Here is a 15,164-nt window from a genome sequence, read left to right as displayed (position 1 = left end):
AGTGTCCACATCACGTATGTTCTGGAGATCTAACTGACAGGATGGTGACTAAAGTTATAGACACAAGTTGGTCAAAGGTGACTGGCAAGTCTTTTGCAACCAACTCACATTTTGTCAGCTTTATCAGGTCATGAAGGAAAGCACCATGAGGTGCTTTTTCCTCCCACTTGGTCTTTTAGCCAGTATCACAGTAAACACACTTTTAAAATTGTTAACAAATTCAGCATATGATGCCACATCATTTGGATTAATGACCATCTGTGCCAATTTAGTCAAATCTGTGGCTTTTTACAACCCATGGGCGAACTGGTTCTCCATCCGCTCCAGTAGAGCGGATGGAGGAGATGGAGCAGAGGTGTGAGGGGCAGATGCAGATGTAAGGGTTGGGTTTGTGCACACGTGAATTGCATCATTCCACCAAATTCTCCTATGTTTTGGAGCAGGATGTCTCGATTCAAAGTAACGTGATAAAAGACATCTTCTTGTTCATTCAGCTCTTCTCCTAGGGATGTGATTGTGTCCTGAGGTGATGGCTCCATGGTGGTCAGATCGGTCTGTTATAAGACCAACAGAATGATAGACCCACACAGAACACTGTGAAAAAGATTATTCACAAATTATTAGAGACAGAGGAAGTTGCTGTGAATTATAGAGAAGATGGTAGAGATAATGCTGGGGGTATGTGGGCGCACAAACACACACCATCACCAAGAAAGCATGAGGACTTCTGCACAGAAACACAGACTGAAATCTAAAACAGAAACTAATGCAGATAAGTAAAACGCTACCAGGAGTGTGAGACGTTACCAGTGAATTAATCAGCAGATCTTGTCACAAGTTGAATGGTGGCAATGCCAGGAGCCTCCTCTCTAAACAAACAAAAACACACAGAGAATTAGTTATTATCCAAGCCCACGTTTAAGTTTGTGTGACTCATGTGATGTATTTCTCTGATGTATAGACAGTAGAACAGCACAGAGAGATGCCAGCATAGAGAGAGAGAAAAACACAAAAAAACCTTTTGCGTCATGCGAGAACATCAAGCTCTTGGTTATAATCTTATTAAATGATCTCAGATGAAAGATGGCACCAAATTAGTGGTTAAGAAGGGAGGTGATATTTCTAAAGTGAAAATATGCATATCATCATTTTCATTTGCATATGAAAAAATGCAAAATGTGAAGTATATGTAGTTCAGTTACGATATGTGATGTGTCTACAACTGACTGATTGTGTAACTGTGGCACAAATACATTTCTCTCTAGTAAAATTACAGAACAAACACCATCTCCTATAACACACAAATACTGTATTCATTGCTTGTATTCATCAGAAATATTAATGTCATAAAAACTAACTTAATTTTTCCATTAAACGTGTAATTTTCAGTGCAGACAGACACGAACAGACTACCGGGCGACAAGACGAACATTATAAAATGATCCAAAAATGAGCAAGAAGTAATTCAATCAAATGAATTACATTTCTGAGCGAAGAAAAATATTAAAAAATACGTTTTTAAATAGTTTTAAAATGCAGGTAGAAATTAATGAACTGGGTTCATGTGTTTGCTTTACTGATTTACTTGTGCTGTAATGTTATTAGTAGTAGTAGTATTGTTATTATAACATAACTTCAGAGAAACGTGTTTTCACATGAATAGAGCAAAAAAATGTTTCCCATCAATGTGCATCATATGTAGTGGCTTAATTACTAGCAAAACCTCATGATTGATGTTACTCCAGTAAAAAAAAATTTTTTTGTTTCATATTCTTAAACAAGCAAGTTACTGTGATTATGTTGTTAATAGCTTTTCCAATAATTTAACAGAGGTCTGCAACAATTTGTAGTGTGTGCAGTTCACTCAGTCAAAATTAATTAAATATAAAATGGGAGAAGTTTTTATTTTGCCTTTTTTCGGGCTTTTTAATTTTTTTTGTCTATTAAAATCTTAAATAACTTAAATTTCAAAATTGATTTCCTGAAACAAACTTAAATACTGAATACTCTTTGTGACTGAATGAACGAGTGGGTTGATGAAGGACGAGGAAGAGCGCTCCCTTTTCTGATCTCTCGCGTTCATAGATGTTGATTAACGCAGCGCTTCTCGCAACAGAAAGCAGAAAACCGTCTCCCGTTCCAGCTGTTTACAATCTCCTGCTGAATACATATAAGGCGACAACATAAGCCCTTTCCCCTTTCCCGCGCTTCAGCGGGTGTGTATTTGTCATTCCAAGCAAAATCCACTGCAGATGGTGGTGAGGACTGAGTTCTGCTGAAAGTTAGTTTGGTAGATTTTTTTTCTCTGTATGTTGATTCCATATCGATGGCAGGGGTCTTTTATTATGCCTCCATGCTCCTTAGTGCCTCTCAGCGTTTGACTGTGTGAGAAAAAAAGTGTTTTATTGGGAGGTTGTTTAAGAATTTCTCCCAGTTTTGTGCCAAATGCTGAAAGTGATTTCATGACTTGATATGTTGAACTAATGGGGAAAACTGAAAATGTATAAATAACAGCAAAAACAATGGAATTACCAGTAATTTGTGGTGAGCGTTAACAGCCAGCAGCATAACATAACCTGCACTACTTCTTACTTTCTAAATGATCTACAGTGCTTTCACTGAGTATTGTGCCATGAGCTGCACGTGACTGTTGTTCCAGCTCACGTTACTTCTGCGAGGGTGAAATAACAGCTCCGTCTTGTGAATTTGATGATAAATGAACACGTACCGTCTGAACTATATCAAATTGTGTTTTCTGAGAAATCAGCGAGAAAACAAAGATGTTACCGAGTGCACCCCCAGGCTCTTCAGTGAGACCGAGAGAAAAGCATGAGAATAAGAACAGCAGCTGTTCAACCCTGTCATCTCATGAGGAACATCCAGAGAAAAGTGCCAACGCTGTGCCAACTCATTTCAGCTTTATTGAGTATTCCCGTCCCTCAGCGTCATACAGAGAACACTCAGCACAGCACATAAAATATCTTCACTTCCAAAATTTTTCCTCGAAGTCTGAAACTCCAGTGGCTCCTCGTGAGTATAGATGCACAGCACACAGACATACACAAAACAGATTTCACCACCTCTGAAACTCACTTCCAGGAATATTTAGTTGCTATTATTCAGCAAGAAACCATCTTTGTGTCACAGACTGTTGTCTCTTAATCGCAATAAGCTCTTTGATCTTGACATCATTGAACTATCAATCAACATTTAAACATCTTGATGGGACCACAGCAGCTGTGATGCCAGTGATGCCCTCCAAACACCAGAGTTGAGGCCAGAAAAGTACAACGTATGCCACTGGATGATGAGACCAACTGCCTGCTTTCTGTACCAAGACACAGTCTCATCACACAAAAGGAAAAACAAAGCACAGCCACTGAAAAGACAAAACTAAAGGCAAAAACTGGTTATTTGGACCTGAAAAGAGATAAATAAGCACAATGTCTCTCTAGTTTGAGCCAGAATTTAAAAAAAACTTAATCAAGGAGAGACTCACTGTGAACAAAGTGAAAAGGGCAGACATGAAAAGATCGATCTCACCCTGTCACCCTCGCTGCTGTCCCGCAGCCTCAGTGACTCCAGATCCATCACTCTTACACCTGTGGGAACAAAATGCTTTAAAGGCTGGTGCTTCAACAGATCAAAGACTAACCCCCATCAGTCTGGCGATAAAGCAAGCAGATCCACCAGTGATGCCATCTCCACTGCCCTCCATATTGCTCTTAGTCACCTGGAATGCCTTAGATTTGCTGTAAGACTGCTCCTTGGCAACTATACCTCGACTTTTAATACCATCATCCCTGACATTGTAGTGAATAAGCTGGGTCGCTTCTCCCTTTTTCCATATACGGACGTGACTGTACTCCCACCCACCCCACCAATGCAATAATAAAATGTGTATACAGTATGTCCCCATCCCCACCTTTAAATTCCTGGGAACTCATATCTCTGAGGAGCTTTCATGGTCAGCTAACAGAACATCTGTGATGGAGGAAGCTCTTAAGGGTTCGACAGATTAGTTAACTGGAGGAGAGGCTACTGGTGAGCTTCTGCCACTCTATGGTTGGGAGTGTGTAGTCATTTGAGATCACTGTGTGGTACGTCGGCTGTAGTGTAGCCGACAAGCAAACACTGCAAATGGTGTTAAGGTCAGCTTAAAAAAGGACTATAGGATGTCCTTTAACCTCTCTGTATGGGAGTGCTAGCTCTCACCAGAGCAAAAAGAATCTGAGACCGCCTCATCCTGGCCACCACTCGTTCAGCCATACCGCCCTCAAGAAGGAAGTGCAGAAGCATCAAAAGTAGCCCATATGGAAAAGATATATCTTATAGAGTTTGTATCTGTCTTGTGTGAAACTTGTATGAAAAGCATATAAGAGTGAAAACAGATATAAGATCCCTTGAAAAATTATATAATGAAACTTGTATGTTTTGGATACTTACTAAAACAATGTATGAAAGTAATGAGAAAGTGGCCACTTTCATGAGTAATCACATATAAGTTTTTACTATTTCTTTTCCATATGGGAGAACAAGTTGATTAAGAAATAGCTTCTCCACATGGGCGGTAAGGACACTAAATACACACTCCTAACACTGATAACACACAGTGTTACTTTATGCTGGAGTCAGCCCAAGGATCTTTTGCACATCTTCAGCTCATTCAAAATGCTGCTGCCCACCTCTTGACTGATACCCGCAGGCACAAACATATAACACCTATCCTGTCCTCTCTTCAATGGTTTCCTGTTCATGACAGAATCTATTTCAAATTCCTAACGCTGGTTTATAAATGCCTAAATGGTCTTGGTCCTGCATACCTTTCCAAGCCTTATATTCCTTCGCAGGCCCTTAGATCAGCCGACCAGCTGCTTTTGGTTGTCCCGAAATCTAGGCTAAAACATAGAGGAGAACGAGCGTTTTCAATTATGGCTCCCAAACTTTGGAATACGCTGCCTTTCAATATTACATAGGCATCTTTGTTTCCTGTTTTTAAGTCACTTTTGAAAACACACCTTTTTTCTATAGACTGGTGTGAGTTGATATGTTTATTATGTGTTTATGTGAGTGTCAGTGTTTTTGTCTTACCCCTTTGTTTCTGTACAGCACTTTGGGCAAACTTTCTGTTTTTAAATGTGCTATATAAAGGAATTGGATTTGGATTTGGACAGTATAACTCTCGGATCCAATAATTTGGTTGTGTGTGATTTAAGCAACATGCCTGTTTACTTGTGTTTGTTACTTTTTGATGTCTGCTTTCATGACTTTTCTGTTACATGTCTGTGTTTCATTGTGTTTTTTTCAGTATTAATGCACCTTCAGATGTAGCATCTTATCTTATTTTGTCTTATAACCTGGTCAGCAGGTGAGGCTAAAGCAGTAATGCACCTCCTCTGTGAATTTAGCTGTGGGGAGCAATTATGAAATTCAGTTCTGTAATACATTTTATATACGTTTTTATATATTTTATAAATTTTATATATTTAACACGAGAGGCATTTGAACAGGTATCGAGGTCTCGAGTTAAAACTAAGTGGGGGAAAGCTGCATGATGGGGTGGGGTTAATTTGCAGCCGTAAACAAGGCAAAGGTGGCAAGAGGTGGATGAATATGTTATTTTCTGGGGAGGCTCTTAACCTACATTCCAATAAAGCCAACCCACTGAGAGAGAGAGAGATCCACTGAGCTCCTGGAAGTCCACAGTGTTATCGGGATGTATTTAAGCACCATCTCAGTTTAACTTTGCACGGTACATGCTTAACTCGATAGTAATCCTACATTTTGAGGGTTGTTTTTTTTCTGAATTCCACATGTCGGACATGCTCTGAGACACTGGTCGGACTCGGACTTCACTCCTGTAGGCCTATTTTATTTGGCGACCTGCAGGTTATTTTATTTGGTCTGAGCATCGCCGCCGGAGCGCAGCGGGAGCAGGACAGCCTCACAGCCTCAGGATGAATGTACCTGCCGTCATGTTGCTCATCCACTTGACCCACATTCATTTGAAAGGTAAAGACACTTTAATGCATTCAATAGGTTATTTCAATTATTCTTCGTACTTTAAACAGATTTAATTTTTTTTTATTTTTTGTTCATGTGCCAGCATGTTTGATGGACACGAATATCGAGAAACACGAAGGGGCAAAAAAATCTGCGCAGCATTATTTACACTGTTAACTGCAGGATTGAAACCATGCGCTCCCCTTTCAAAGAGTCTCGTCTGTCCTGCAGTGATCTGAGACGGACTGAGGTGTTATTCCTGCCGCAGAGGGTGGAAAAGTCTCAAAAACACTGCGAGTGCTCATTTCAGCGTGGGCAGAATGATCTGAGAGAAACAAAACGAACACAGACCCTAAAATTCAGGATGCGATACGGACGCTCTGATAGGCTTGAATTTGCATTGCCGAGAATTTGTGTAAGCGCTAAATTGCTCAACGGGACGAAACTGTATCAACCATTATGACGAATTAAAGTATGAATGATATTATTTTACGTTTTTCTGATTTTTTTCATCCACTGCAACATGAATGAACATTTCCTCCACAACTTGCCACCCTGAGACTCATCTCATCTCCCACAGCATTAGAAAAGTTTGACTGTGTGATGTTGTCTATAAGCGCCCAATTAACTGTTAAGAAAATCCCCACGTCCTAATATGAAGATCAATAAATTATATGTGTTTAATACTGTAGGCTTTGTTTTTTTAAAACAAAAGGGGGACATTAATAATGAGCAGTGCTAACATCATGACGGAGGCATGTGTGAGTCAGGCGGCAAACAAGAGACCACACAACATTCACACTTCAGGAAATTATCAGCTGCATCACTTACAAGAGTTTATTTAATACATGTTTACAGAACGGACCCCATTTTTTACATTTTAATTCAGTGTCCAGGACGCTCTTGAGTTTACTGATTTAATCTATGAGTCATGGATCAACAAGCAGCTGACAGCACAGGTTGCGCCAGTCCTTCCCTCTTTCTGGTCAGGCATATTTTCTGTGTTCAGCTCACCTGCACTACAGATGTTTCCAGTTGTGCAGCCAGGGAGGTTCAACTGCAGAAAATACAGTGAAGCAAGAGCAATAATTCAGCCAGTAGTGAAACCCATTACTGTTTTTACAATTCAGTGTTTTGGGCTAATTTAGGTTTTGAAGTTACAGTGATGTGAATCAGAGGCTCCTCAGCTTATCCCAAAATCATGCTTATTTTTAAAATTTGGAGAAAAAAAATCTGCAAATTGAAGAAGTTTTGATTTTATTAATATATTTAATATATTTACAGATATGCATAAAATCATCATTTGAGTATGTATTGGCGTTGATCACCTGATATTTGACCCGTTGGTGACTGAATAGAAACACTCGAGGTGAACAGGCAGCACAGAGGCAGACATGATGTCACTTTGTGTTCTTTCTCCACTGCTCTCTTTATGTGTGAATGTTCCCTCTGCCTCAGACAAAGGTGTGAAATTAAGTCTATCTTTATGGTTACTGGAAGACTCTCGAGACACCGGTATACTGTTTTCTTCCATGACTGCCTGAGTTCTCTCAAATGTGGTCATATTTCAAGTAAAGCAGGCTGTATATGTTCATTATACACAAAAACAGAACAGAGTGTTGATCCTTTGATGGAAGTGGCCTGTAATTCATCCAACAAACAACTCAGTCACCAACAATTTGAACATGAATTAAAACATGATGCATGCAGTGCGGGATTATACTAAACTCCACAAATTTTGCACGAGTAAGTTCTGGCTTTAAAATCAAAGAGTGAGATCACAAACTTAAAAGAATCGTGCTGTGAAAATAACATTTCCATCATCCTGATTTCATCTTTTTTTTTATATTTCTTGCACTTGGGTTTTTCAGATTATCAAACAAATTTTAATATTGGACAAAAACATGCAGTGCAAATATGAAATGCAGTGTTCAAATGCTGATTTTATTTATTAAGGGGAAAAAGTCGACCTGACCGTGTGTGAAAAAGTCATTACAAGGCATTACGTAAAAAGAATATGATACCAACAATCAAACATGGTGGTGGTATACCACTATAGTGTGACGGTCTGGGGTTGCTTTGCTGCTGGAAGACTTGTTGTAATTGATGGAACCACGAATTCGTCTCTCCAGCAGAAAACCCTGAACAAGAGTGTCCAGAAGCTCGAGAGCACTTGGGTTTTACAGCTGTTTCACGGAGTTGTTCTGACCCTTGAGCCATATTTTGTGCCCATGAGAGGGTTTTCTTTCACAGTCATAGACATAACAGCAGCAACAGTTTATACCAGGGGTGTCAAATGTACAGCCCGTGGGCAGGATGTGGTGTCCAATACAATTATATCCACCCCACTAGATAATTTTATGTGTCAGTTATTATTGGCCCGTTAGTAAGTGGGAGACTAACTTTAAACCCTGCTGAAAATCCTTGCAGGCAGGGATGGGACTGGCACACCATTCAGCCAATCAATCGGCCATTGTGTGAAGGAAGGAACGGGGCAGACGTTCCAAGACAGCAAGTGTAGTGCTGCAGGTCAAGTACACAGAGAGATGGCAGAACTGCCAAAACCTTTTTTATCTGTAATGTCCTTACTCGTATTGGTAAATAGACTAGTGGACAGGACAAAGGGGTTATATATGAAATATAATGTTTGCAAGTATCTTAAGGACCTCATCATTTTACCTACATAACCAATTAAAATATCTTTGTAGAACTATTGCTATGTTGTTGCAATTTCTGCCGCCCACTTGGCCAGACCCTTTAACTGGATAAATAAAGGATATATGAAAAGTGCCAAAAGCTACATTCTGACAGGAATGTTTGTAGCTCAAGATGAATTATATGAATTATACTGTTCACGAGGGACCATAATTTCACATGTTATGGACGAGTGATTTATAGCTTTTATAACGATTTTTGGCGGACAATCAATTTTTGGCAAAACACTGGATTCAAATGCAAGCGTGTTGGGAAAAAGTGAAGCAAACTGAGCAGTGTCTGGCTGCATTTCAATGCAAAGCTGAGTGCAGAATTTATAGAATTAGGGGCTGGCTACAGTGATACCTGTTTTTATTTTCAGCTATTTTCTATTGTGGAGGACAAAAGGTTTCAAACTTCTCCAATCCTGTTTTATGACTACTGTTAAAAAAATAAACAAAAATAAAAATAGAAAACTGGACAGTCTGAGCAATGAGCTGCCAGAACTTATTCTGTAATTTTGCAGAGTCACGCTGACAGATTTCCGTTTTTGTAACAGCAGCTTCTTCTTTAACATGTAGAAAAACAGTTAAATATGTGACTTCTTTACACAGGAAGCAGAGTTTCACCAGTTTGCCCACTTATGTTTAAAGCAGGCTGTATGTGGCCCGTGATATAAAACGACTGACACCTCTGGTTTCGAAGTACTGAATCAGGCATTCACAAAAAGAAGATGTCACAGCCACATTTCACTTTCTCTTTTATTAGTTGCTGCTTTTAGCTTCAGTCTCACAGTGCTGGCAGCCTGCAGGACCTTCAGTCACTAGGGAAAAGTGATGGTATTCCTCGACTGGCGTCAAAGAGGGTTCCACGCTACAAACTTCCCTAAGACTGCTTTGGTTGGTGTCAGATTGCTAGGGCTGCCTGTAGTTTGCACTGAAGATGGCAATTTGCCTCCAAACACCCACTGACTAAACATCAGCAAGCAGTAGTAAATCTTAAAAAGCCTGAAACTTTCCGTAAGCCCTCACTATGCGCCTGTCACACCTTTATTTTAACTATATCGTTTATTTATTGTATATTAGACAATTTTTTTCTTTTTTCTATTATTTTTTTTATTATTGTCAACTGAATAGAGAATTATCTATTTTCCTTAGCAACCAGTGGTTACTAGGGCGTTACTGACGGGTCTCTATGACCGGGGCTTTAGAAATTGATTTCACAGCAACTGCCAGGAACCTGAAAAACCACATAAAAGTGGTCAGGGAATTTTTGTTGTTTCTACATGAGTGGTGTCAATCATAAGGTTCAGGGGCCTGAATTGATCCTCAAAGACTCAAATCTGGCCCATTTGGAAAATTGGATCAATGTGAGCTGTATGTGGCCCTCAATTTAAGATGAGTTCAGCATCGCTGTTCTACATATTACATAAAGCATGGAAAAAACTTTAAGTGCATTGTTTTTCTTAATATTTATGTTGAAAGTAAATCGTTGCATTGTTTAAATTGCATGTTTTCTATCGCAAATTTTTACAGTACTGTTAATCACTATTATTAAAACTGTGGATCAGGGCCCACATTTTCTGACATGACACAAAGAAAACGGGGATTCGGTTTAACATACCAACACTATGAGCCTTAAAATTCCCTATTTGGAGAGCTCACTCATTAAGTCAGGTAACTTTACTTACACTGTAAGTGTACATAGCAACAAGATCACATAAACAAAGATTAAAAAAAACATGACAGTAACCATTTAAATGAGATAACAAAATAAAATTGTATAAACGCCCTGGGTTAAATTTATAAAAGGGCTTAAATAAAAAAATCAATTAGAAAATTAAATGCACAAATAAAATCCAATGTAATGGAAACATGGTTTGACAAAACCACGAAGCATCTCAGGCTTGACTTGTGTTTGCGTTTGATTTAAAATTGCGAATCACTGGACCGGTTCTTATGTGGGAAGACAGATTATTCCAGAGCCCAGAAGCAACAGCAGAGAAAGCTCGCCTCGGCACGTTTTTTAGGAGAGAGGAGACCACTGAGAGAAGTTTTCGGGAGGATGACCTCAATGAACTGAAGGGAAATTGGGGAATTAAAATATCCATAACATATTGTGGATCTGATTGGCAGAGGGCTTTAAAAACTGTGACGTCTTTTCTTTATTCCCTGGTCAGTCACATTCACTTGCATTCCATTGAATGTGTTTTCGTTTTTTATGCTTAATGTGCAAAAAAACAACAATAAAAGCTGGTGGATCTAGCTAATCATTACACATTAATAATAAATGATTAATAAACCACGTGTGCACTGGCCCTGTTCTCTGGCACAGTGGGTTTGAAGTAAAACCTTGACTCGTTGTTTACATCTGTATTCTGATGAGAGCGAGGACATTCAAAGTGAATGTCAGCATTTTTTCCTCACTGTGTCATGTTGTGAAGTGACGAGTTTGGACCCAAAATGCAGACTCACAAGTAAATGCAAAAATTCAACAAAATATAAAAGGTAGGGATGGACCAACCTGATATTACGTATCAGTCAATGTAATCCGATCCATTAAATATCACAAAAATATTTCACAAAACTTGCGACAAGGCGTAGCCCAACTCGTGACCTCACGTCGGAGCGGTATGCGTCACGTGATAGAGCAGCTGTGGCATGCGAGACATGTCGGTGGTCTGGTTGAGCATTTGTATTTTATAATCAATGCAACTGTTTTTTTTTTAAATATCTTGCTGCATTTTGTATAAGTTCATACTCAAGTTTTAAAAAACAAAACACTAAAGCTATTCTGTTATACCTGTATGCAAAAAAATACACTGCACCCAAAGTTCAGCAATACTGATCAATCTAATAAACCTACACCATCCTCCCTATTCTGATATTTTAAAGAGTACTTGGGGGAAATATTAAACAACCTAACAAATCAACTTCCAGCAAAAAAACATAGGGAACTACCCACCACCCTCTGCCTCGTCGTAATCAACTTTAATTTAATGCATGTGTAAAACAAATGCACGGAAATCAATAATTTTTCTACAGTAATTAAATAGATTCAACACCTTTCTTCAACAGAATTGCAGACTGCACAGATGGTACCTTCCCAAAGGAAAAAAAGAGTACATATCCTACTAACTATTAGACTTAACAGTTACTATATACAGTAATGGACTTATTTACATTTTACATCACATGAAAACTTTGGTTGTAAGATTCAGATAATTATTTAATAAAAGCTCGACATTTTAAATGAGAATAAGAAAGAAAAGTATGTCTTTGTGCCCCCTTTCCCCTGTTGATGCCCTACCTGCCCCCCCGGCAAAACTTTGCTAGACCCGCCCCTGCACAGTTACCAGCCGTCAGCTACACGTAGAAAGTAATATTAAATAAATTCTAACAACAGATTATCAAGCTTAAACGTGCTGCTGTTGTTCAGCCGCTGGTTTCCTCTGTCTGGTGCGAAGTGGGCGATGAACAAACAAGAGAGACGGACTCGCAACAGAAAAGCCGATCAACTGATCATTGATCAGTTTCATGATTTCAAGTAGCAACAGGAGAGGGAGAGAAGAAGAGGCAGTCGCTCTATATATCGGTTGTTAAGCTTAACGTGGGAATGCTTTACAAACACATTTTTCTGCTAAGTACTCTTTAAAATACCAGAATAGGGAGGATGGAGTAGGTTTATTAGATTGATCAGTATTGCTGAACTATGAAATATTTTGGGTGCAGTGTATTTTTTGCATACAGGTATAACAGAATAGCTTTAATGTTTTATTTTTTAAAACTTGAGTATGAACGTATACAAAATGTAGCAAGATATTTTAAAAAAAACAGTTGTATTGATTATAAAATACACTATATCGGATCCATATCTGTATCAGCAGATATCCAAATTTATGATATCGGTATCGGACGTAAAAAGTGGTATTGTGCCATCTCTAATAAAAGGCAACAAACTCTGGAAAACTAGAAACACTAGGAGGGGATGGTGACTAATGCTCTGTCAAGGGACAAAGAGAGACTCAGAAAGTAAATGTAGAGGCAGGTGATTAGAAGAAGAGGAGACACATGGGCACACAGCTAAACTAAATACACTTAATGTCACAAAACAGAACACGATGAACACAGGACAACAGACAGAAACTGAAACTGAGGCACACAAACTTCACAAAAGGGAAAATAAACATGGATTCACCACTGACTAAACATGGTACGTGGAACACAGGGGAGGCATGATAACGGATACACAAAGACTACAAAAAAAATAAGAAGACCCAAGAACACAAATATTAAACAGAGGAATTACAACTATAGTAAGAAGCAAAGCCTCAGAATATTAAATAACCCAAAATCAAGAGCCCAAACACATAAACGCTGGCTCCAGAGCCATGACACACTGTGAGTGCTAATCTGTAGCTGGTTAACCGATTTACTATACATACAAAACACCCACAGTTTGAGACTGTGAGCAGAGACAAACCCAACCTCAGAGGTCATGACTTAGAGAACTACTAGTGCTGGGCTCAAGCCTAGAAAAATGGGAGAGTTGCTTCAGGAGGGGCATCCGGTGTAAACTCAGTGCCAATTCAAACATGCAGATACATGTGCTGTGGAGACCCCTGGAGAAATAAGGGATCAGCAAAAAAAAAATATCTTGTCAGTTTTCAAGAATAATTTCATAACTCGTAAGCAGTGTTGGTCAAGTTACTTGAAAAACGTAATCAGTAACTAATTACTGATTACTTCCCCAAAAAAGTAATCCCGTTACTTTACTGATTACTTATTTTCAAAAGTAATTAATTACTTATTTATTTAGTTACTTTTTATAAATATGTTTTACAACCTGAAGAGGTGATAAAGCGATAGATCTTTCAGCCCAATTCTACTTTTTCTACATAATACATCATATAAAATGTAATCAAATGGAAAAGTCTCTTTTTTAACTTGTTTTATCAGTTTTAATCTTTTAACTTTATGCATCAAGTAAAAATTAAACTATATGCAACATTCTCTGACTTGAATAAATTAGTTTAACATTTAAACCTATTTTCTACACATTCCAGCACATAAAATAAAATATCTTTTGTGTTTACACTCAGTCTTTCAAATAGATGCAGATAGATGAAGTAAAACACAGCAGAAAATAAATAAAGTCAAAGACTCAGCGGTCCTGTTGCTCTATTTTCAACTGTAGAGCAGGACTGCAGTAGGCGGAGGTTTACCCTGGTGCAGGTGTGCCACGGTCAATGGAAGAATCCGTGAGTTTCTCTGTGAGTTTCCCATTACGTCGTTGCGCACTCGGTGCTTGCTCGGAAGTTTAGGGGTTTTTTTCGCTGTAAAAAGACGTTTTCTTCCCACGCACAACAGACGCTAATGTTTTTGTCACTTTTTATAGAATCAAACTCAAAGTAAGGTCAGTACATCCACGCTTTAAACGCTGCACGCTCATACTCTCTCCCGCACTCGATATATGATCCATTGTTGATCTGCACACAGCTGTTGTTACTAACGGCGCACTCGCTTATGTCACTGTCATGAGACATTCTCGCAAAAAATCACGGTTTTAGTAACGCAGTAATGCAGCGTTCCTACGGGAAAGTAACGGTAATCTAATTACCGTTTTTGCAATAGTAATCCCTTACTTTACTCGTTACTTGAAAAAAGTAATCGGATTACAGTAACGTGTTACTGCCCATCTCTGCTCGTAAGCAGTGTTGGTCAACTTACTTGAAAAAAGTAATCAGTAACTAATACTGATTACTTCCCCAAAAAAGTAATCTGGGTACTTTACTGATTGCTTATTTTCAAAAGTAATTAATTACTTAGTTACTTTTTAAAAACATGGTTTAAACCTGAATATGTGATAAAGAAATAGATCTTTCAGCCCAATTCTACTTTTTCTGCATAATCCATCATACAAAATGTAATCAAATGGAAAAGTCTCTTTTTAAAACTTGTTTTATTAGTTTTAATCTTTTTACTTTATGCATCAAGCAAAAATGAAATTACATACAACATTCTCAGACTGGAAGAACTTTGTTTAACATTTAAACCTATTTTCTGCACATTCCAGCACATAAAATAAAATATTTTTTAAAATATCTTTCAAATAGATGCAAGTAAAACACAGCCGAAAATAAATAAAATCAAAGACTAGCGGTCCTGTTGCTCTATTTTCACCTGTAAAGTAGGACTGTGGTAGGCGGAGGTTTACCCTGGTGCAGGTGTGCCGCAGCTGTCAGTGGAAGAATCCGCGAGTTTCTTTCCCATTACGTCATAGGTGCTCGGTGCTTGCTCGGAAGTTTAGGGTTTTTTTCGCTGTAAAAAGAAGTTTTCTTCCCAAGCACAACAGTATGGGGCGCCGTTTGTAAAGTGAAACATGCTGAAATTAACGGCAACATTTTTCCACATTTAGCTCAAAACAAGTCATTTTTTACAACATTTAGTAAAATATTTGTAACTTTT

At 38.5% G+C, this 15,164-nt stretch overlaps 1 protein-coding gene across 1 annotated transcript in view; it reads left to right on the top strand.

Annotated features, from left to right (window-relative positions):
* Positions 1-5,761: 5,761 nt before the first annotated feature.
* rxfp2a (relaxin family peptide receptor 2a) overlaps positions 5,762-15,164 on the top strand; it is a 45,319-nt gene continuing 35,916 nt past the window's right edge. Inside the window, exon 1 of the mRNA XM_013915307.1 lies at positions 5,762-6,012. Coding sequence (XP_013770761.1) covers positions 5,958-6,012 — 55 coding nt within the window. The 5' untranslated portion in view covers positions 5,762-5,957. The remainder of the gene's footprint in view (positions 6,013-15,164) is intronic.

The sequence above is a fragment of the Pundamilia nyererei genome, unplaced genomic scaffold (genome assembly GCF_000239375.1).
Source record: "Pundamilia nyererei isolate P.nyererei 1_Seehausen unplaced genomic scaffold, PunNye1.0 scaffold00286, whole genome shotgun sequence".
Taxonomy (NCBI): domain Eukaryota; kingdom Metazoa; phylum Chordata; class Actinopteri; order Cichliformes; family Cichlidae; genus Pundamilia; species Pundamilia nyererei.
This window is presented reverse-complemented; position numbering and strand designations above follow the sequence as displayed.